The 22,076-nt window shown below is 40.1% G+C and overlaps 2 protein-coding genes across 3 annotated transcripts in view; one reads left to right on the top strand and one right to left on the bottom strand.

Annotated features, from left to right (window-relative positions):
- LOC101857461 (ubiquitin-conjugating enzyme E2-17 kDa) overlaps positions 1-9,173 on the bottom strand; it is a 29,742-nt gene extending 20,569 nt beyond the window's left edge. The window contains exon 1 of the mRNA XM_005112198.3: positions 8,746-9,173. Coding sequence (XP_005112255.1) covers positions 8,746-8,769 — 24 coding nt within the window. The 5' untranslated portion in view covers positions 8,770-9,173. The remainder of the gene's footprint in view (positions 1-8,745) is intronic.
- Positions 9,174-13,490: 4,317 nt separating this feature from the next.
- The window catches only part of LOC101856947 (meiosis regulator and mRNA stability factor 1), a 77,167-nt gene continuing 68,581 nt past the window's right edge, over positions 13,491-22,076 (top strand). Inside the window, exon 1 of one of the 2 annotated variants that reach the window (XM_005112195.3) lies at positions 13,491-13,643. The gene's annotated coding sequence lies outside the window, so the exon portion shown is untranslated. Of the gene's footprint in view, positions 13,696-22,076 lie in introns of both variants that reach the window. The other variant, XM_005112196.3, reaches the window with a different exon arrangement.

Genomic DNA, 22,076 nt, shown 5'->3' with positions numbered 1-22,076 from the left:
GATTTAAATTTTAAAAAATCATGATTTAAATTTAAAAAATCGATTTTTTTTATTTTTATGAAAAAAAAAAAAAAAATCACCAACCCTGAGTACAAATATTGATTTATTTTCATTCCGGTTACCATGTACGTAGATACCGAGACTAGGTGCCCGGTTACCGGGTACGTAGATACTGAGACTAGGTGCCCGTTTACCGAGTACGTAGAAACTGAGACTACGTGCCCGGTTACCGAGTACATAGACAGTCCGTTTGCTGAATGCTGTTTATTTGTCAGCATCACTGAAACACTGATATCATGTACAAAACTTTTGTAAATAAAAAATAATTAATTAATTAAATGCACATAGGTGAGGCATCATGGTGAAATCAGACTCTTTGCAAGGATGGTTTCAATTCAAAGATTTCAAAACTAAAACAATTTCATTACTCCAATATTTACACAAGAAGTTGAAGCTACAGAGAGCACCCAGCACACCTCTTTGATTGGTCCAAATATAGATGAGTTATTTTCACTATCTATTTCTCTATTCCTTTGTTCATGTGCATGTGCATGTGTTTGTGTGTGTATACGGATGTATGTTCATCTATGTGAGTGCTTGAGAATTTATTATAATGTACTGAGAGTGTCTGGAATACCAAAAAATGTATTCCAATTGTATATTTGTTAAACAAAATGACAATAAAGAAAATTACTAATATGATGATTAAATTAAAGAAAAATAAAGGATGAGTGATAGATCTGGTCAACTTGTGAGGGAAACTCCGGAAGACAACAAAAATAGATGGCTGAAATACGTCATCTATATTTTGGCTGAACACAGAGTACTAAGACAAAAATAGATGACAGAAATATAATATGTGAGGCAGCGTGGTGGAATCAGGCTCTCGTCAATTTTTGGGCATGTAGAGTTATTGGTGTCACCTTAAAGCTTGTTCACTTTTCTTTATTTCAATGAAAAAATATCCATTTATCTTAAATACAAGTCGAGATATTTGCCAATGAAGGAGGTGGGGTCACCTGTTTTCAGAGGTAAAATTAGTGAGAAAATGGCCACCAAAGATTAGTTATTTCCTTAGCTTAAGAGTCCGTTGTAACTGAAAATTAACATTTTTTGTGCCTTTAATCAACGTTCTTTAAAAAAATCCACACAGAAATGAGTTCTTTAATGGGCATGAAAGGTGTCGAGACAAAAAACAAAAATTTGATAAAAATTCACAACCCTGCCGAAAAATGCAAGTTTCTTCACTTTGATTATTTTGACGAGAGCCTGATTCCACCACGCTGCCTGACATATGTCATCTATATTTTGGCCAATCACAGAGTCTAGGTGTTCTGTAACTTCATGTAATATTTATTATGTTGCTATTATAATAAAGGCTGGGAAACTCAGAAACAAAAAACACCACCATAACAACCTCCTTTGACCGTATTCAGATTTAAGATTATAGGCCAGCTCTATTCGGACTCGAGTGCAATTAGATTTTTTATCTTTTCGGACTCGAATCCGAATATGGGTTTTATCTATTCGGACACGGGTCCGAAAAAAATGTTTTATTTATTCGGACTCAGCTTATTATGTGAGCAAGGAGGTTACACAGTATAACTGTCGTTGCGGGATTTTACGTAAAACAAGAATAAGAACTAAAATTACCTACGAGGAATGTGTGATTGTGTCAAAAGTCAAAGGACTGCACTCTCATTGCCCAATGGCAGTGTCTAAGTACACACTGACAACTCAGGGTCTTTCCACCACCACTACGGTACAGTATAGCACCATATCATTACTTCCACCACCATTTGTCTTTCCACATCTTTAATTTCATTTTGTTGTGTGTTTTGAGGGTGCGGTGGCGGAGCGGTTAGTGCGCTTGTCTCCGAAGTGGAAAGTCCGGGTTCGAGCCTCGGTTCGGACACAGGTTTTTTCCGCCCCCTCCTGCCCACCAAGCAGTGGTACCTGATTTTGAGATGGGGAAGTAAAGGCGGCATGGAAAAGAACTGGCCATCCTACCACATTATGCTGAAGGCCCAGGAAGTTGTCTCACTAACAAGGCAATCCCCAATGTCCAGATCCGATGCGGGAACAACTTTACTTTTTTAAAACTTTCACTTGATACCTAAAATTTAATAAAGTGACTATTCGGACTCGAGTCCGAATAGAGAAAAGTTATATTCGGACTCTGAATTGAGTCAAGCATGACGTCCGTTCCGACTTCCGACCCTTGCTCCTAAATATTTTCAGCATTTACGAACATTTTTTCTATTATAATGATAATAGTCCAGACCTGAGCTTTAATTATAAAAGAAAAGAACATTACAGAAAAACTAAAACACACAACAAAATGAAATTAAAAATATATAAAATGGAAAAGACAAATGGTGGTGGAAGTAATGATGATGCTGTAGTGGTGGAGATTAGACCCTCAGTTGTCGGTTACCGGGTACTTAAATACTGCCATTGGGTAGATCTAATTTTAATGAGAGTAGTCTTTAGACTTTTAACACAATTACACAATCCTAGTAGGTAATTCTAGTTCTAATTTTGGTTTTAAGTAAGGGAGTGATTATTCTCACCCGCGGTGGGGATAAACTGGATATTATTCTCACCCGGGGTGAGAATAAAATTGATACTATTCTCACCCCGGGTGAGAATAACAACAGCCTACTATTCTCATCCAGTTTTTTCGTTTCTGGCATCATAGGACCCCTGTCACTGAGCGCTCCCTCTCTCACTCTGCTGAGCCCACGAGGCGCGAGGCGACTAAAATCGCCAATGGGCGGGCCATCACTCGAGCGCAGGAGGCGACTATTGTTAGATTGGGGGAAAACCTTATCTTTTGACCAAATAGCGTCTTCTTTTGTTGATACAGTATTAATGTATTGGTACTGTAAGTAACGGAAAATTTTACTCTTGAATGGTTTAACAAATCAAAATTAAGAAAAAAAATAAGCCTAGGGTCAAGGCATTGCGTTCCTTAAAAATAATCGTGGGTTCTGCTAGGGATAACAATTAAACTTTTTTTGTGTGTTGTAAACAAAAATGAATCCCAATTCTAACATTATAGTGACAAACTATTACTAACATTATTTCATTAAACAGCTTTTAGTTAAGGCTATTATTTTAAAAAACATACTACTCTGGCAAGTGAATTCCTTTCTGAATTTAGAAACACTTGTCAAGGGTTTTGGTGAAGAAATCCAGATATGCGTACATACTCTCAACTCAAGATTTTTAAAAATGAAACAATAACAATCCCCGCGGGAGCCTAGAAAAATCAGCCAGCGCTCTGGGGCAGGTCACGAACGGTCACTCTCTTATAATTCACAATTTATTTTCTATCATCCATTCCCAACACCTGGGTAGGCCTAAAAATCCATTGCATTTTATTATTCTCACCGCGGGTAAGAATAAAACGAATATTATTCTCATAACTTATATTTTTATTTTCACCCCGGGTGAGAATAACGACAACCTTTACGTAAAATCCCCCAACAACAGTTATATTATGTAAACCTCCTTACACTCACAAGACTCACTTAGAAGCTGAGTCCGAATAAAAAAACAACATTTTTTTCGGACTCGAGTCTGAATAGAGAAAACGGAGTGGTTATCCGTACCATTGTGCGAACAACTCTGTCTAGTTATCCGCACAATATTGTACTGTACAACTGTGCGAACAACTCTGTATAGTTATCTGTACAACGTTGTACGCACAATTGTACGAAGTGCTGCAGGTATCTGTACAATAGTAGGCCTGCATGACCACAGGCCTACTGCCTACATGTTCTGTCTTAGTAGATCTAAAAAACTAGATCTAGATCTAGACCTACAGATTCTAGATCAGTGTTTCCAATATTCCACCAGCTGAAATTTTAAAATTTTCCGTCAGACCTCATCTGCCGATCTGATGCCAGCCACCTCATTGATGGTGTTCCCCTCATGTCTCAATGTAAAAAAAAAAAAGCAAGTGGCTATTCTCCGGCGTCGCGCCGGTCAGTAGATCAGAAGCTATTATCCAGCGTCACACTGCCGGTCTATTACTAATGAATTACAATGTATTTTATTGTACTTGTTGGCACAGATTTTTGAGATACAATAACTAGATCTAGGCCTCAGTGGCGGTGGGTGAACCTAGATTTGGGTGGGGCTTAGATTTGTTCCACTTCTTTAGCACTAAAAAGCAAGCAATAAGAACAAAACAGTGATGATTTTTTTATACTCACGGCGAGCCACGGCATTTTGAGAACCATTCAAACGAGAAGAGTCACCTCTGTCAGCCATCTCTTTATTCTTAGTTAAATTCTTCTGGATGGTGGGGACAAAGCCGTTTCACCTCCAAATTTCTCTAATTAGTTTTTATTTGATGAAAAAGCTGCCTCAAAAGTGGTTTGATGTAATTAAAAACTGTTAAATCTCAGCAGCACAAACACACAGCACTCCAAACACACACCATCTATGAGGTGGATTGGGTCGTGTTGTTGCGGAAAATAGAACGAGCCTAACAAAGGCCCAATGGGCACATAGAGGTAACTGTGTCACTGGGGGAAAGTGTGTCGTAAACTTTCCCCCCATTGTCAGGGCTGGGAGAGCGTGAGCCCTCTGTGCAGTGTAATTTTTTCAAGTCTTCTACCTTTTTACAAGAGGGGTTTCATTAAGGAGAGACGGTGGGAACGGGCTGGTTGATTGCTGAGCCCTAAAGACATTTGATTGGCTGTTTGTTAGGTTACTATAGTTGTACGCGGAGACAACGGTGATTGGATAAACGAGCAAGCCGCCAAGTTGATCACTCTGTGTTTATTGCGGGAGATCAGAACAGTTTCAACTGCTTATTTCGTTATTTTCATTTGCCTTGGGATAGACTTGGGGGGCTCAAGCCCGTGAGCCCTTCACTACCCACCGCCACTGCTAGGCCTAGTAAGTCTACCTTTCATTATATTTTATCTATGATAATTGTCTAATGTAACTTTATTCATTTATTTGGGTCATCCATTCTTCTTATTTATGCTCAATCTTTGTTATGAACTCGTGTCACTTAGTGGTGAACATGTTTCTTCTAGCACTTAACATAACTCTGAATTGGAGAAATTGAGGCAGTTTGTGTGTCTGAAAACCTATTGTCTGTATCAATGGAAGTAGCACGAAGTGCTGAAGTTATAGGAATTATTTTCCAAGACAAACAGATGAGAGAGGTATTTGCAAAACTGCGCCGACAAATAATTCATTGGTAATAAACCGGCGGCGTGCTTCCAATCTATCGACCGGCGCGACGCCGGAGAATAGCCACTTGCAAAAAACCCCAACTAAGTCTAGATCTAGACTCTAGATAGATAGATCTAGAAATGCGTGTTGCGTTGAAACCGTGCTGTAAAAATATTTAAGCTTAATCTACCTCCTGTTGATAGTTCTGATGGCCGAAATGACAGCGTGTCTGCGTTTGAAGAAGTATTTTATATATTTAGGACTGGTTAAAGTTATTATATTGATGCTCAACCCAGGGGAGAACCAACTGGATGACTAGATCTAGTGATCCAGGCTTATTTTTACCAGCAACCTCCAAAATTCGAATCTGAGAGTCTAGCCGTACTTAAGTAGGCTAGACTGCCAGTCTAGCCGTATTTAGATCTAGGTTTGGCCCTATCGACTCAAGCCTGTAAAGTACACAGGTCTCATTAGATCTAGATCTAGTAATTATTCAGGTTCAAATACATGCAAGTCAGTAAGGCACCTTTTGGTTTTGTCTGAATAAATACAAATACTTTAGGCATTGCAAACTAAAAATTTCATTTACAATTCCTTAAGTACGGCTAGCCTGGCTGTCTACCCATACTTAAGTACGGCCAGACAAGAAGTCTAGCCGTACTTAAACTGCCAGTCTAGCCGTACTTATCTTAGGCCCTATTAACATTAGAAAACAGAGGTTTAAAATACATGCACTGTCATTAAAGCACCTGGTTTCGTCTCAAATACAATTTATACTTTAGGTACTGCACACTAAAAATTTATATTTACAATTCAGTAGGCCTGTTTTTTTTAACGCAGTGGCTATTTTTACGGCGAGCCGTAAAGATAGCCTCCCAGTGAGTCCCAGGCTATTTTTACGGCGATCCTCGAAAAGCGACCCTACTCCGCCTCGCATGTACGCGACATGCCTCAATGTATTAGATTTAGGCCTATAGTAGGAGCCGTTCAAAATATAAACTTACACCTCAGAGGGGAAAGGGTGTCTTTGGCTTCATAATTATAGTCTTTATTCTGGACTTTTAAACAATTCAATGTTTTTATGTTCTTTACTAGGACCTTGTTGTTGTGGGATTCTTTCAAATAATAAAATAGATCGCATTTTTTAAGTTTTTATTTTTTGTTTTCTGATGTGCTCATATTATTACTGTCCATTTTTACGGGGAACAGCTCACCCCAAGGGTGATTCTTTTTCCGATTCATATTTAGGAAAAAAAATTATACGGGCATAAGAAATAATGAAGAAAGTAAATTTCGATAAGTCCGAAAATATGAAAGTTGCCATGGAATGGAAACAGCACTAACATGCAAAACAAACAATAATTTTTAAAAACCGAAGGCTTCTACTCTCTAACAAAATTGCATGAAAATTGGTGGAATGGTAGATACAGATACTATGGTCAATCGTACTGAGCAAAATTTTGATATTTAAATGAAAGAAAAAAAAATATATATATGTGTTCCTGTACCCTGAAATTGCATCACAATAATTAATAAATTAATCACTGTGAACAAAAAAAAATAATTTTACACCTCTATCAAAAATCTGCTCAGTGCAAAGGAAGGAGGAACATTTTATAGGCATTCCCAAGGCGAAAAGTGTTAACTCTAAAATGGCCGCTCTTCTTGTGGGTGTGGTACATAATGTAGTGATGTCTGTGAATGAGATGATGATGCTGGCAGTGGCAGTGGTGATGGTAATGATAATGACGAGGAGGTGATGGTGGTGGTGATGATAAAGAGAGGGTGAATGATGATGGTGGGGAGAAGAAGGAAGAGTTGGTGGTGGAGGAAGGGAGAAGGAAGATGAAGAAGAGAATAGAATGGCGGTGAAGAGTAGGAAATGGAAAACCTATGACACTGTTCAAATATAATCTTACACTTTTGGGGACGTTTTTAAAACACAAAGCCCAAATACCACTTTTCTCACATTTGCCTCCAACCCCCATCCACACCAATTTAATTAGTACTTTTTCTGATCTTCAACTTCCATTATTATTTTAAAGATACCTGTACTATACGTGGCTTTTTTTAACCAGCTTGTAAAAAAATATCATTTCAGTTAATACAATTTAATCAAACCATATGAACTAGAAAGAACGCATAAATATGGAAGACATTGAGACTCTTGTCAATGCAATAGGTACGTGCCTTTCAAATAAAAGACATCAAGACATTAAAAGATCAACAAAACAGTTGCAAAGTTACAAAGAAACATTAAGAAATTAGATGTCCACCGACAGAATTTTCATCATATAATTTCAAAATTATTTGTAACCCCCCCCCCTTTCCTCTAAAAAAAAACAACAACAACGGGGATCTGCAGTGATCATGCAGATCTGGGTCTTGTTACTGGCATTTATCCACTTTTTCTTTTACCTTCCTTTTCTTCCCAGTCATGAGCAAAACGTTCATCTCACAGAAGTGTTATATTTGGTTAACCTCCCCACCCAATCTTACACTTTTCTTACAGAAGCCAAAGACGCCCTTTCCCCTCTGAGGTGTAAGTTTATATTTTGAACGGCCCCTATAGGCCTAGATCTAATACATTGAGGCATGTCGCGTACATGAGAGGCGGAGTAGGGTCGCTTTTCGAGGATCGCCGTAAAAATAGCCTGGGACTCACTGGGAGGCTATCTTTACGGCACGCCGTAAAAATAGCCTGGGAGGCTATCTTTACGGCTCGCCGTAAAAATAGCCTCTGCGTTTTTTTAAATGGTCAGTCTAGCAGAGTCTAGCCATCATAATATTTAGAATAAGTACGGCTAGACTGCCAGTCTAGCCGTCATTAAGTATGGCTAGCCTCTTCCTTCGAATAATTGTACGAATAACTAGTTAGAGTTGTACGCACTAGACTATAGATATAGTACCAATAACCGCAGCCTAGAGAAAACCCATCATATTCGGACTCGAGTCCAAATAGAGCTGGCCAAAATTTAAATAAATAAAGAGGATCAGTCACTTCCAACATGTGGTCTCACATTAACACTCACAAAGCCTTTCCCAAAACTTTTCCCATTCTTTCCTAAAACAAACAGATAGACATATTCTAGAGTAACAAATAAGGCAACGTGAAAAACGAATCTGTTTCTTCAGTGTGGACACTGAGTCAGGACTGGACAAGGAGTGTTCAAGAACAGTTCCATTTTGTCACTCTGATTATCCTCGATATCCCTGCCTCTTTACCGGGTTCAGTAAAAAGACGACGTGGTGATCGTGCCGGCCTTATTAGTTTAAGTCGATCCAGTACGGCTTTCATTTCTTAGTAATCTAATAGTTTTTCTTGTCATTATTTTATACACAAAGAAAACTAGGAAGTGTTGAACGTGCGGTTGTGTCCTTGTGTTATTATTTAAAACAAAAAAAAAGAATTACGACTGGGAAGACAATTCACCAAAGTTTATCTTTTCGTCAAGGAAGTCAATTCCTCGCAAAGCTTTATCGGAATAGTTCTTATTATTGAAATACAAGCTACACGTATGTGTACTTATAATTACAGGTACAAACCTTATTTATTCTCTTTGTAGCCATCGTTCACTGAAGCGATCAGAACAGTCTCCGATAATGTTGTCGTCAACCTGAGTGTTTATGGTCAGTCAAATATTCCCAGATTTTTATGCGAACTCCAACTGTTGCATTCCTCGATTAGATCTAGGCCTAGGCAAAACCAGAGCAAGCAAGAGTCGTCACAGTCACAGTATACTGTTATCTATTGCTCTGGCCTGCTCAAATCTCTTTCCATTAAAAGAACCTAAACGATTTTTAAAAGATGATGTACAACAGATGTTTTATCAACAGTTTTCTGGAAAGCTCTAACTTGTTTGTCACTGGTGATACACTAAGAGTCCAGCTGTAGTCTGGTGATAGTACAAAGAAGGAGGGGTGGCAAACCTGGCCACGCGTTTACAGTCGAGCTTTCAACGTGCGGAAAATCAAAATATAAAAATAGTCCTGGCGCCTGACTCATAATGATGTCTGCGATCTTTAAATTCTGCTTACTAAGACTTCAGTACGTGTAGTTTATTTTTGGATGAAGTTAAGCAGACCGTAACCGACAAAACAAAATTCATGTAAGGATTTGTGGGTCACGGTTAACAAAAAAAAGGTTGTCATCATGACCAATCGAACAAACGAAAGGAAAGCAATTAAAAAAAATAAAAAATTAAGTGGCCTTTAGCACCAAAGAAATACATCGAACAGGAAAAGAAAGGGAAAAAATGAAAATGTTGTCATTTTTCATGTGAAGAAATGACCGCGTGTAGATACACCCACCTACGCACACAAAATAGCCAAGCGAAGCAATAGGTCTAATGTGCGCCGGCACTCAGTCGAACAAAATTAATATACACGTAGTTGTGGGCAAAGCAGTGGTGCACTCAGTCGAACAAATTATTGTGGGCAAAGCAGTGGCGTCGGATGGGTTGTAAAGAGGATCATCTGGCTTGTCATGACCAGGCATGAGATGAATGTGCCAGTCAAACACACATATAAAAAGAGAAAGTGAAAATATACGCATGTAGGCCTACATTAAAAGTACATGTATTATAAAATTGTTGGCGAAACCCCACGTCTGAAACCAGGAAAATTGATTTTCCTTTATATACGTCTTTGGGCCTACATACGTATGTATATGATTTGTGCCCTTCAGTTTTTTATGTTGAGCACATCTGGACTTTAAACTGGGCACCTTCAGTATGCACCATTCATAATTTAAATATCTCGCTTTTGCTTTCCATCCGCAGCAGAATACGAAAATTCTGCTGGTTAGTGTGGTCCGAGTCTCTTGAGTGACAGTGGCCCTATACCTCACACGACAAAGCAGTAACGCGAGTTTTCAAGAGGTAGACTCGATTCATTGTTGCATTGAAGAAAACATATTAAATTTTAATTTAAAACTACCTCAACTCACTAATTCAATACAAAAGTTTTTGTTTCACTGTTTGCCGGATCTTTACACATAGGGCACAGGTGTAGCAAGCCTACCACTGTGCACAAGATATCAATGGTTGCTTGTCCGCCATAAACTTCATTTCAGTTTAGACACACACAATCTAAACCCAATGAAATAACCCCACCTTAGGAACATAATAATATCAAAGAGCCAAGCCGCCTTGCACCATGCTAGGTCAGTTGCCCATAGATAGATAGATAGATAGATAGATAGATAGATAGATAGATAGATAGATAGATAGATAGATAGATAGATAGATACATGTAGATAGATAGATAGATAGAGAGAGAGAGAGAGAGGGGGGGGGGGGCGCTTGTATGAAGAATGCTGATGTTTCAAGGCGCATCCCGCCTATGCAGAGATTCAATAAATGTAAATGTACGTAGGCACAGACCAATGTCCAGGTCTCAACGTAAATGGAGAAAATATTAGTAACATCAGGTATGCAAATGACACGGTTTTAATAGCAGGCTAAGAAAAGGACCTTCAATTGCTTCTAGATACTGTTGTAACAGAAAGTGAACGTAAAGGATTATTGTTGAATGTAAAAAAACCCAGAATGCATGGTAATATCATCCCCCCCCCAAAAAAAAACACACAACAAAAACAACAACCAAACAAACAACAACAACACCCCAGCAAACCCTAGTTGCAATCTCATTAGCAAAGGTGAAACGAGGAAACAAGTCCAACAGTATAAATATCTAGGATATATGATAACATATGATGCCATATGTTCCACAGAAATAAAACGGAGAATTAAAATGGCTAAGGCTAGTTTCAATAAAATTAGCCCAATCCTGACAAATAGAAACATCTCAATGAACACCACCAAAATGAAAGTCCTGAAATGCTATGTTTGGTCAACCCTTCTATATATGGCTATGAATGCTGGACAATCACTAAAGACTGTGAAAATAAAATAGAAGCAACAGAAATGTTAACAGTTATACAGTGGACCCCGTGGACACAGTTGGACGATCTGGACTTTGCAGATGACTTGGCGCTTCTGTCACACACTCAGGAACAGATGCAAGCAAAGACGACAATTTTAAACGGCCTATCAGAGTCTTTTGGATTGAGGATCCACCCTGCAAAGTCGAAAGTCCTAAGGATAGATGCACTGCGAAAGGAGCAGGTCACAGTACAAGGAAAGGCACTAGAAGACGTCGAATCCTTCAGCTATATTGGGAGTATACTTGACAGAGAGGGGGGAACAAGTGCGGAAATAAAGTCCCGCATTGGAAAGGCACAGGGTGCATTTATTTCTTTGAGCAGGATTTGGAGGACCAGGGATATCTCATTACGAACTAAGCTCAGAATTTTCAACTCAAATGTGAAGTCAGTCTTGTTGTATGGATGTGAGACGGAACGCATCCCAGACGCGCATAAAGAGGATCCAGGCTTTCTTGAACAAGTGTCTGAAGAGGCTGCTGAGGATCAAATGGATAGTCAGGATCACCAAAGAGGAAGTATTGAGAAGAACCAGACAGAGCCCGGTCAGAGATGAGGTGGGAAGAAGACGTTGGCGATGGATTGGACAAACTCTCAGGAAGTCAAGCAGCTGCATAACAAGAAAAGTGTTAGATTGGAACTCAGAGAGTAAAAGATCAAGGGGAAGACCTCGTGGAACCCGGAGAAGAGTCACGGAAATGGATGTACAGAAAAGTGGGAAGGCGTGGAGTGACATCAAGCGACTAGCCCAGGATAGGGAAAGGTGGAGAGTGCTTGTTCGTGGCCTATATCCTGACCCAGTGTGAGAAAGGCAATGAGGATGATGAACAGAAATGTGGTTTCTTAGGACACCGCTAAGAGTATCGTGAAAGGAAAAGAAATCAAATGAGATAGTGCTTGATGAAGCCCACGCGGGACGCTCAATGTTAAAAACAATCAGGAAACGACAAATGCAGTTTTCCTGAATAGACATAAGGGTCTTGAACGTATCTAGCTCTCACTGGCAATATTGAGAGCAAGCGAGGCTGGGGTATGCCCAGAATAATTACATACTTAGGGAACCTAACAAATGGGTAACAGGGAAAGATCAGGGAAACGTAGCTTTTTTGAGAGCATTCGAGCAAAGGAATGAATGGAGAACCATGATCGCCGATGTCTGTCGCAGATCTGGCATTGGATGATGATGATGTAGGCTATGTCTTAATTTCAAACAATCGTAATATATTATAACATAGCGCACGCTCTGGGCATGGGCCCCAAACATCATATTATTTTTAAAAGGAATAAGATAGAACACGAAAGGTTACTCAACGACTCTACGAATCAGGATTCTTTGTGTAGGCGTTGTAGGCTACAATTAAATAAATTGGAAATTGTACAATAAGCACGGTGAAAACATTCGTGGCGCCACTTATTGTCAAATCTTTCCTCAACTATCAAACATGATTAAGTCTCCAGCTTTTGCACAATGGAATGCATTAATTAATCTTAACAGTTTAACAGATCAATATTTGGGTGGACGCTTTCAAGTTATATAACATGTTATCTATCATTTTTATTATTTTCATTTAGAAAATATTTTCTAAAAATTCGAATGTTCACTTTTCACTATTTGACCGTTTTTCTTCCCACTCCTCAGAGATTTACTTTACCGATGGATTTTAATGACATATTTTGCATAAATATAGCCCAAGGGCATGACTTCATCGTCATGGAGTTTTCCAATATCTTTTGTAGAAATATTTTATTACCAAAATTATGTAGAGAGCGTTTACATTTCTGCAGAAAATGACTATTACAGGGTAAAATTTAACATATTTTACTCAAAAATTCAACAAGTAATATAGATCTATTAAAAAAAGATTCCATATAGAGATCTCGGCCTAGAAATCTACGACGTGATTCCTTAAAATTAAAAACCCTCTTGCCCGCCCGTGACGCTCTGAAGAAGAATAGATATTGTCTTAGTCCGTCTTGGTATATAATATACTAAAGAGGTTAAAAATAAAACTAGCCTACAAGAGGACGAGAGGTCTCTCGTCCTGTTTGTAACCTCTTTGGTATAGAGGGAAGTAATACAGATTGGTTTGTACAACTAAAATAATATAAGAGAGCGGTGTCCCTTGGAAGGCTTGAAATCGCTGAAAATCAATGCGCAAGTTAAAGTTATGCAAAACATAATTACACGGTTGTCAGTGTCTCTGTCGAAGCTACGATAGAGATACCGGGGTCTTGATTATCAAGTTTAAGAGATCTTAGAAAAAAGAAACTAGTCTTGGTGAATTTATTTAAAATTAGCCTATGTTTCAGGTTTTTGTCGAATAAAAAAATCGCGCAACCATTTCCTGTCCACACCTTGTAGCATTTCCGCTTTAGATCTATTGGAAAAAGGTTACAGTTCAAAACAACAAAGATGTTGAAATGGCGATCAAGTGTTTGGCATAAATAAGTCGCCTCGGAAAAAAATGAGAATTCTGACCTCAGTTTATTTTAGGAAAAGGTGAGGCAACGGCTATTCTACAAGTGTTGGCAATGCTGGGAGCTGTTTAGTGGTAACGTTTTGCTTCTTTGTGACCATTACTGCTTGTTGTATTTGAACTAAGCCTGTAGCCTACATGATGTAGCCCACAGTAGGTGTTGAGTGTAGGTTGAGTTCAATATTGGCATTGGACTTGGATTCTCGAGCCGTCGTGGACACAGCATCCCAGTCTCAGTCTTTTTGATTGACTCCCATGCCATTGCCCTCCTCTATGGGCTGTTAGGAAATGATAGTTCAAACCGTTTGCTCATATTTTTGTGGAATGATGTGGGAAGTGGCTATTCTCATCCGGGGTGAGAATAGAAATACGATCGACCTCTCACCCCGGGTGAGACTTGCGGCCGTAGGCTATTCTCACCCGGTTTGAAACAAGACCTGTTTTTCCTCATTTCGGAATACTTTCTATCGATGTGGATGATCAAATTGATAAAAGCCAAGAAAAAATTACGTATAGCACAAAAAAAGTAAGCTAATTTGATCGTCTTCAAATTCAAAGATGCTATGGCTAGATCTATTTCACTGTTCGAATCGAGCCGAACTACGCGGGTCGCCATTTTGTTTTGCCCGGAAGTTCTACTCCTCCCTTCTCTCTCTCTCTGTCTCTTTTTGAATACTGTCTATCAGTCTATCGGTGTGGACGATCAAATTGACCAAAATAAAGTTTAAAAATGATGTTAAAACACAAAAGTAAATTAATTTGGTTGTCTGCAAAAAAGATGCTACGGCTATTTAACTTTTCGAATCGAGCCGAACTACGCGGGTCGCCATTTTGTTTTGACCGGAAGTTCTCGCGCTACTCCTCTCTCTGTTTCTTTCTCTCTCTCTCTCTCTCCACTGCCCACATACAAAATTGTACGCTTTTAGTAGGCTACAGTTGTAATGGAACGTTTGTTCACGGCACAGAATTCTACAATTTTTCTGTTATCACAGTGTAGAATTCTGTGGTTTAGGGTGAACGCAAAATTTGTTGGCCTAGATCTGGTGAACGCGCACCGGGTGAGAATAGCCAAAAGACTAGCCTGCACTATTCTCATCCCGGGTGAGAATAGAGGTGGCCAATGATGTGATTGGTTTGTTCTGCAACTTTTAAATGCTGTGACTCATGACTACGTTCATGCCATGAATGTAGTTTGCAGGCATTACTGGCTTCGTTCACAATCAGGGCGCCCTGGATAAGATTGAAGAATACCGGACCAGCGGACTGAGTTGGCCTGATGTCTCAACCTCAGGAATTCATAATTTTCCTGTTTTTAATATCTCTCAATGGAGAGTCTCGGACCGGTAGATCTATTCATTAACTCTAGTCCTGCGGACTAGTTAACCGGAAGAGGGCTCTTATCGATCGATGACCCACTTACGTCGCCTGCGAGCTTGTGCCACGGGGCGCCGGGGTCAAACACTGGTCACGCGAGCGTGCCGCGGCAGGTCAGGGAAACACCTCATCTTTTATAGCAAACTGATACTATCAATGAATAATTGTTACGATCACACGAATAATCCCATTATCTCCTCGTCGGTTGATCAGAGACGCTGAGATTGGAAGTTACACCAAATCGAATAACCATTCCAGAGTTTTCCAGATTTCACACCTATTATGAATGAACTTGGGAACAGCTGCTTATCAGCTATCATTCGAAAGAGGAAAAAAAGGGGATTATTTCCGATTTTTTTTTTATTCAGTTGTTCTCAAATTTCTCCCTCTGGTAGGACAATGGTTAAAAAACCACCAAATATGATTAGTTACATGAGGAAACAACGTTTGGTGTAAAAATTAGATCGTTTGAAAAGTGAGGAAAGGTGTTTGCCTTGAAAGATGAAAGTCTTATAAATTTCCTGAATATCCTTTCGACTTTCGAGTCCCTCAAGTGTCTAACTGGGTCAAAATGCTCATATTTCATTGGATGAACGTCTCAGCCGACGCTCTGTTATCTCTACCAACGCCTCGCGTTGCAAAACAATGCAGTAAGTTCCAGATGGACACACAGGCACAAGCAGATTGACGCACACACATTTTAGCACACAGATGCAGACCCCGCCCTAAACGAAATGCGTTGCCTGCGCGGGACGACGACTGATCAGGGACCAGGTGTGGAGCGCCGTGCGGGATTGCGCTTATTGGGCAAACATTTATCAGGGACCAGAATCTTAAGGGCCTTAAAATTTGTCCGGGGGGGGGACACGAGTTACGAACATTTCAGAGACTGACATTACGCAGCTTCTGTCAAACATTCTCGCGCAATAATGTACGAGTGGTCCGGTATTCTTCATTCTTCCATAGTCAGGGGGAAGAAGACAAAAGAACCCGTACTGAACGCCAACCACCCGCCCCACCTACTCCACATTCTCGCGCAATAATGTACGAGTGGTCCAGTGTTCTTCAATCTTCCCGCGCCCTGAATCATCCGCCATTGGCACAGAAGAGGCACAACGTAACCGCTACAGTCGTGCAAAAGTGAATGAGGAAACAGCTCAGGAATGGAAGTGGCTATCCTTACCCGGGGTGAGAATAACAATACGATCTCCCTCTCACCCCACGTGAGACTTGCCAGCATAGGCTATTCTCTTCCGGTGTGAAACAAGACCTGTTTTACCTCATTTCGGAATACTGTCTATCGATGTGGATGATCAGATTGATAAAAGCCAAGAAAAAATTACGTTATAGCACAAAAGTAAGCTAATTTGATCGTCTTCAAAGATGCTATGGCTATTTCACTTTTCAAATCGAGCCGAACTACGCGGGTCGCCATTTTGTTTTGCCTGGAAGTTCTTGCAAGGTCTACTCCTCCCCTCTCTCTCTCTCTGTTTCTTTCTGAATACTGTCTATCGGTAGCAATGACCATGAAAAACGTTTTTTTGTTTGTCAGAAAGTGTTTGCAAATAGGTGCATTTTGTAGCTCTATCTCCACAGAGCATGGAACTTTTTGGATTTTTGAAATCCGTCAATAAACAAAAAAGTTACAATTTTTTAAATCAATTAATTTTTGGTATACTTTTATATAATGAAAAACCCCCAAAATATGGGACGTTTTTGGTGAGTTTTGAGACAATATTCTTCATAACTCGCTCATTTCTCGGAGTATTTAAATGAATCTTGGCAACTTAGTACATTTTTTAGTGCAGAATCTAGTCTTGCTTTCAGATTTGTCATAGCTATCCTACTTTTTGAGTTATGAAGACGTTTATAGGTAAAAATGTGGCGTTTTTCGGTGCGTTTTGAGACAATATTTGTCATAGCTCCAGGGTCCTCACCAGGTCGGGAAAAAGTCGGGAATTTTGAGATGGGTCGGAAGGTCGGGAAAAAGTCGGGAATTTTGTGATGGGTCGGTAACTCATGAAAGGATAGGGCCTGTGTAATGTGTAGCTATCTAGACTGTATGGTTGATGAATCCTGAAGAGGAAACGTAATTGAACCGCTGTGGCGGAAGTGTATGTGTGACACCGAGGCTCGATCGGGAAGAATCAAGATCTACTTTCGCTTTCGTTACCGCCCAGAAATTTTCCGGTAATAGTCTGATAGATCACACTCCATTTGTAACATGCAGATTATGCATTATGAAAGCTGTGTCGCCTTGAAAATAAATCAATATTAAAAATTGCCCTCTGCTGTCGCTTGGGGGGAAAAAAAAGAAGAAAAAGAACGTATACAAGCGTCTTGACAGGTTCGCCCTCGTGACCGGTCAATGAACCTGTGAGTACCGGCGGTCTGAGCGCTGTGAAGTATAGGACTCCTTTATAAGATACACTCGTTGAAGGGGATTGGGGGGTGGGGGGAGGGGTGGGGCTGAAGGCAACGCTAGCGGACAAAAACTGAACTTGGAAGCAAATTTTTAGCATTTTGATAACTACTTATGAGCTCGCTGCAAAGTGTGCGTTGGTGCAGGTCTTGTGTGGAATCGGGATCCGTCATGCCTTGTTATTGAACTAAAGTGTTCGCGTTTCATTGAATGGGGTGATTGTAATTTATATCTATATTTTAGCTTTCTGTTCAAGATAGGCAGATTTTCAGTGTCACTGCATTTTGCCCTCCCTCAGTTCTTGCACCTCTCACACTGAATAGGTGTACTTGAGCCATTCTAGATGTTATTACTAATATTACTCTACTTTGAGTTTGACTGGTTATTGACAGTCGATATTCTTGTTCTAGGTCTTTTCTCAGGCTCAAAACAGGATTCATTTTTTATATAGGGCCTATAGTTTGTTATGTTGGCTAATATGATGTGGGGAAAATATAAATAAGTAAGAACAGACTGAAATACCAAAGTCTCTCAAGATCCCAGTGCCACACTGACATGTTGTTGACTGGATATAATGTACCAACATGTGTGTGTGTGTGTGTGTGTGTGTGTATTCACAAACATATACATGTATTATATTAGATATAAATGGAGCACACGCTTTCATTGTTATGTAACATGTTCCTGGAAAATGGATGAGGCCCCTCCCTTGGAAAATTGAGAAGCTGGGTTGGCAGTCACCCAGTATTATAGTCATCTATTGTTTGAAGACTATACTACAAAATGTAGATTTGCAATCATATATAGACATTTTGACTTTTTATCATTGATAGATGGGCTTTTTGGGGACCATTCTTGATGCGCAGCGGCCTGATTTTTCCCTCGAATTGGGGTCTTGAAAAAAAATTGGGGGTCTTGAAAAAATTTTCCAGGATTTGGTGGGGACCCTGTAGCTCGCCTATTTCTTGGAGTATGTAAATGAAACTTGGCAGTCTAGCACAGTTTTTGATGCAGAATCTAGTCATGCTGTCAGATTTTTAATCTATCATACTTTTTGAGTTGTAAAGACATTAACAGGTAAAAAAGTGGCGTTCTTTACAGATTTACAAAGATTATCAGTCATATTATATCTTCTCCCAAAGTCATGATATTTGAATGAAACTTGGGAACATAAAAGGTTCCTCCATGCCAAGCAATGCTCTGGATCAATTTGTCACAAAAATGTAAGTAGAGAGCTGGATTTATTAGTCTAATAAATCCAGTTCTCTACTAGCATGCATACTTTGTAATAGAAAATAAGATCGTCTCTGTGTATCCATTGTTGGACAGTGTCCTATTGTGTGGTAGATTAAGATGCATTTAGATAGTATAGTTTACAAGTCACGGGAATATTTCGCATGTTTAGGCTACAACTCATACTATAAATGTAACATATATACACCCCCCTCTCTCTCTCTCTCTCTCTCTCTCTCCCCCTCTCCCCTCCCTCCCTCCCTCCCTCCCTCACGCACACACACACATGCACGAGCGCACACTCACGCACACACGCGTGAACGATAACAATGTATATAACGGGACTATCTTCCCAGACTGGACTAAATAAGTACCATACTCTTTAATTAATAATAACAATCTTAATGTCTCACTTTTCCAAACAGAGCACACAGGACGATTTCAAGTGTGTGCTTTCCCAAGAGGGGGGAATAGGTTTTTATTACGTAAACACGATGCCATACCACATCTCAAGATGTTTGCTTTTCCGTTTCTATTCTTCTTTCATGCAATCAAGCAAATAATAATGACTACATCTATTGTATTGTGACTAAAATGCAACAAAAATGCAAGTTATCAAGGCCCCCGTTTAGTTTTCAAGTATCCTTCCCCCCCTCTCCGGTTCGCATTAGCGGGGCCTCGTTTGTTGCGCCCGAGGCGACCAATGGCTGATGACGTCACTCAGTGGAAATTTCCCAGCCGCCGGTTGTTCACCCAGCACGCGCAAATGGCAATGCCGCTTTTTCCTTAGTTACTCCCTCATTTTTAAAGATTACGCAAAAACCGCTAAACACAGAAGCATGACATTTTAAGGGAATAAAGAAAAATGGTGTACAACGTATGAGTCAGCAGTTTGACAAATCACAGCTCCGAAAAATCTTCAAAGCGCACCACATTAACCACTTTCGCAAACGTTTTCGACTGGTTCTTGGATGGGTACAAAGTTGTCAAACTGCATACTACGAGATTGACCTCTTTTCTGATTGGCTGCCAAGTTTAATTCATATCCATTCTCGAGAAGCGGCGTGAGAGCGAGTTGAAGACAACAACCTTTGCCTTAGTGCGTCCTACGAAACACCCCCGCGGCGGGGGCCAAAAATCGGCAGAACAAAAAGGGCTCGATGGGCATTGCTACTATTGGTGCGGACGATCAAATTGACCAAAACCAGAGTTAAAAAATGATGTTACAAAACAAAACTAAATTAATTTGGTCGGCTACAAAGATGCAACGGCTATTTAACTTTCCGAATCGAGCCGAACTACGCGGGTCGCCATTTTGTTTTGCCAGGATGTTCTCGCGCTACTCCTCTCTCTCTGTTTCTCTCCCACTGCCCACAGACAAAATTGCATGCTTTTAGGCTAACACTAACAGTAGTAATAGATCTAGAACGCTTGTTCACGGCACAGAATTCTACAATTCTGTTACCACAGTGTAGAATTCTGTGGTTCGGGGTGAACGCTTCCCTGGTTGGGCTCTATCTAGGCTATAACGACGGTGAACGCCCACCGGGTGAGAATAGCTAAAAGACTCGCCTGCGCTATTCTCACCTGGGGTGAAAATAGAGGTGGCCCTCAGGAATGTTCGCGTGAAAAATAATGCAGCAGTGAAAAAAAGAAGCAAAAGGTTAAAGTCAGGTGCACGTCCACCTTTTGGTCTTTGCCTTTACTTTAGAAAGCCATAATTTGGCATAATTGAGTTATTTTCGTATTGATCCAAATTTTGAAAGTATCGGCGTAACTGGCAGAATCGGATGCATCACCAGACTTAATTATCATCTCAGTAGGCTATGCTTAATAGACTTTGTGTCATTCTAAATTGCATTTTAACGCATCCACTATGGATTTCTAGTGACGCGTCCACTTTGCCAAACAGCTGGTGAATGCGTCCGTTAGGGTTGGTGACTGCCTCCAGGGTTGGTGAATGTGTCCACTTAGGTCTAGTCTGTGCCATCACCCCCTAATTCTTGAATAATATTAGAAATAAATGATAATTTAACATAGAATCTAGATCTAGATCTATGTTCACCTGGTCTGACATTCTTTGAGTTCATCGTATTTTCCACTCACTCATTCTTCATTATGTAAGAAATAATAAAGAGTAAAACCTTTAGATCTGTGTTAAGATTTTTCAGTTTTGACATTAACATTGACATAGATAAAGTGACAAAAAACATTTACATGTAGACTGTATTTATTAATTTACAACCAAATGTCTTTATACTTTGTAGATCTATCTAAAATTTTAGTTTTTAATGTTCAGTAATTTAACTCTTGTCCTGCGTCTGTGCTGAGATGCGAATCTTATCAGCAATCAATTATGTTGGACGTTCCGGGCAGGCCGCCAGGGTCTCTCAGTGAGTACTGTTGATGTACAGCGCGCGCCGGGAAATGTGTGTTTTCACCATGAATACAGTGGGAGTGTATTAATCGATGATGAAAATAATGCTCTATCTTTCATAGCTTTCTATATATAAAGTGTTACAAACACATGAATAACCCCCTCTTACAAGCTGACATTACGAGTCGTTACGCCCATTCGAATATAACCTTTCTAGACGCTCTTGTTGTTATGAATGACGTGGGGTTCGAAAGGGGATAATATAGGTCAATTTCTGAATGTCTTGCACTCAAATTAATCTTTGTACTCGCACAATGGTATTCAAAATTATCAAACAAGTTTATTTTTTATCAGGTAGTTATCATTTCATACAAAATCAAGCTCATTTGAAAGATTTTGTATCTAAAAATGGAAGTCTTGTTTCCTGACTATCCTTTCGAGCTCTTCATGTCTAAGTGGGTCAATTTTTTCTATAATTTCATTGGACGAACATCTAGAGCTACCAACTTGGCGTGTTTTGATTGAGACGTATGCCTTGGTTACGAACCAGCGCAGGCGGTTCTAGAAGAAGGCCACAAGCGCACACAAACTCAAGCAGACTGACGCACACACACTTGAGCTGCGTGAATGGGGATCTGATGCTGGACCCGAATTGAACTGAGAATGATGCTCGGCGCGCGTGCGCTGAGCCAGGGGCCAGACTGACGCGGGACCTGAACACAGGCGAGGTACCGAAATAGGCTATCGGGCGACATATAAACCCGGTCCCAGCAGGACGAGAGTTAATGCAAGTAAATGTATTTAAAATACGCGGATCGATGGTAAGTACAATGGAGTTATTAGGCAGTTTAGTGAACGCGCTCGCAGCAGCGCGATTCTGTCATGATTCGCCTCGTAGACTCCTGTGACCGGCGGTGAAGCATCACGTTACGGTACCGGAAGGGGTGAAGTGAGCAAGATCTTTCTTAATCATAGTAGAAGCGTTCAGCATTTCACTGGAAGTAACCCTCCAAATATGCTCCGCCGCCACGGCCATTCGGTTGTAAACAT

Source organism: Aplysia californica, unplaced genomic scaffold (genome assembly GCF_000002075.1).
Source record: "Aplysia californica isolate F4 #8 unplaced genomic scaffold, AplCal3.0 scaffold01206, whole genome shotgun sequence".
Lineage (NCBI taxonomy): Eukaryota > Metazoa > Mollusca > Gastropoda > Aplysiida > Aplysiidae > Aplysia > Aplysia californica.
The sequence above is the reverse complement of the archived record's forward strand: the minus strand, read 5'-3'. Positions and strand labels throughout refer to the sequence as shown.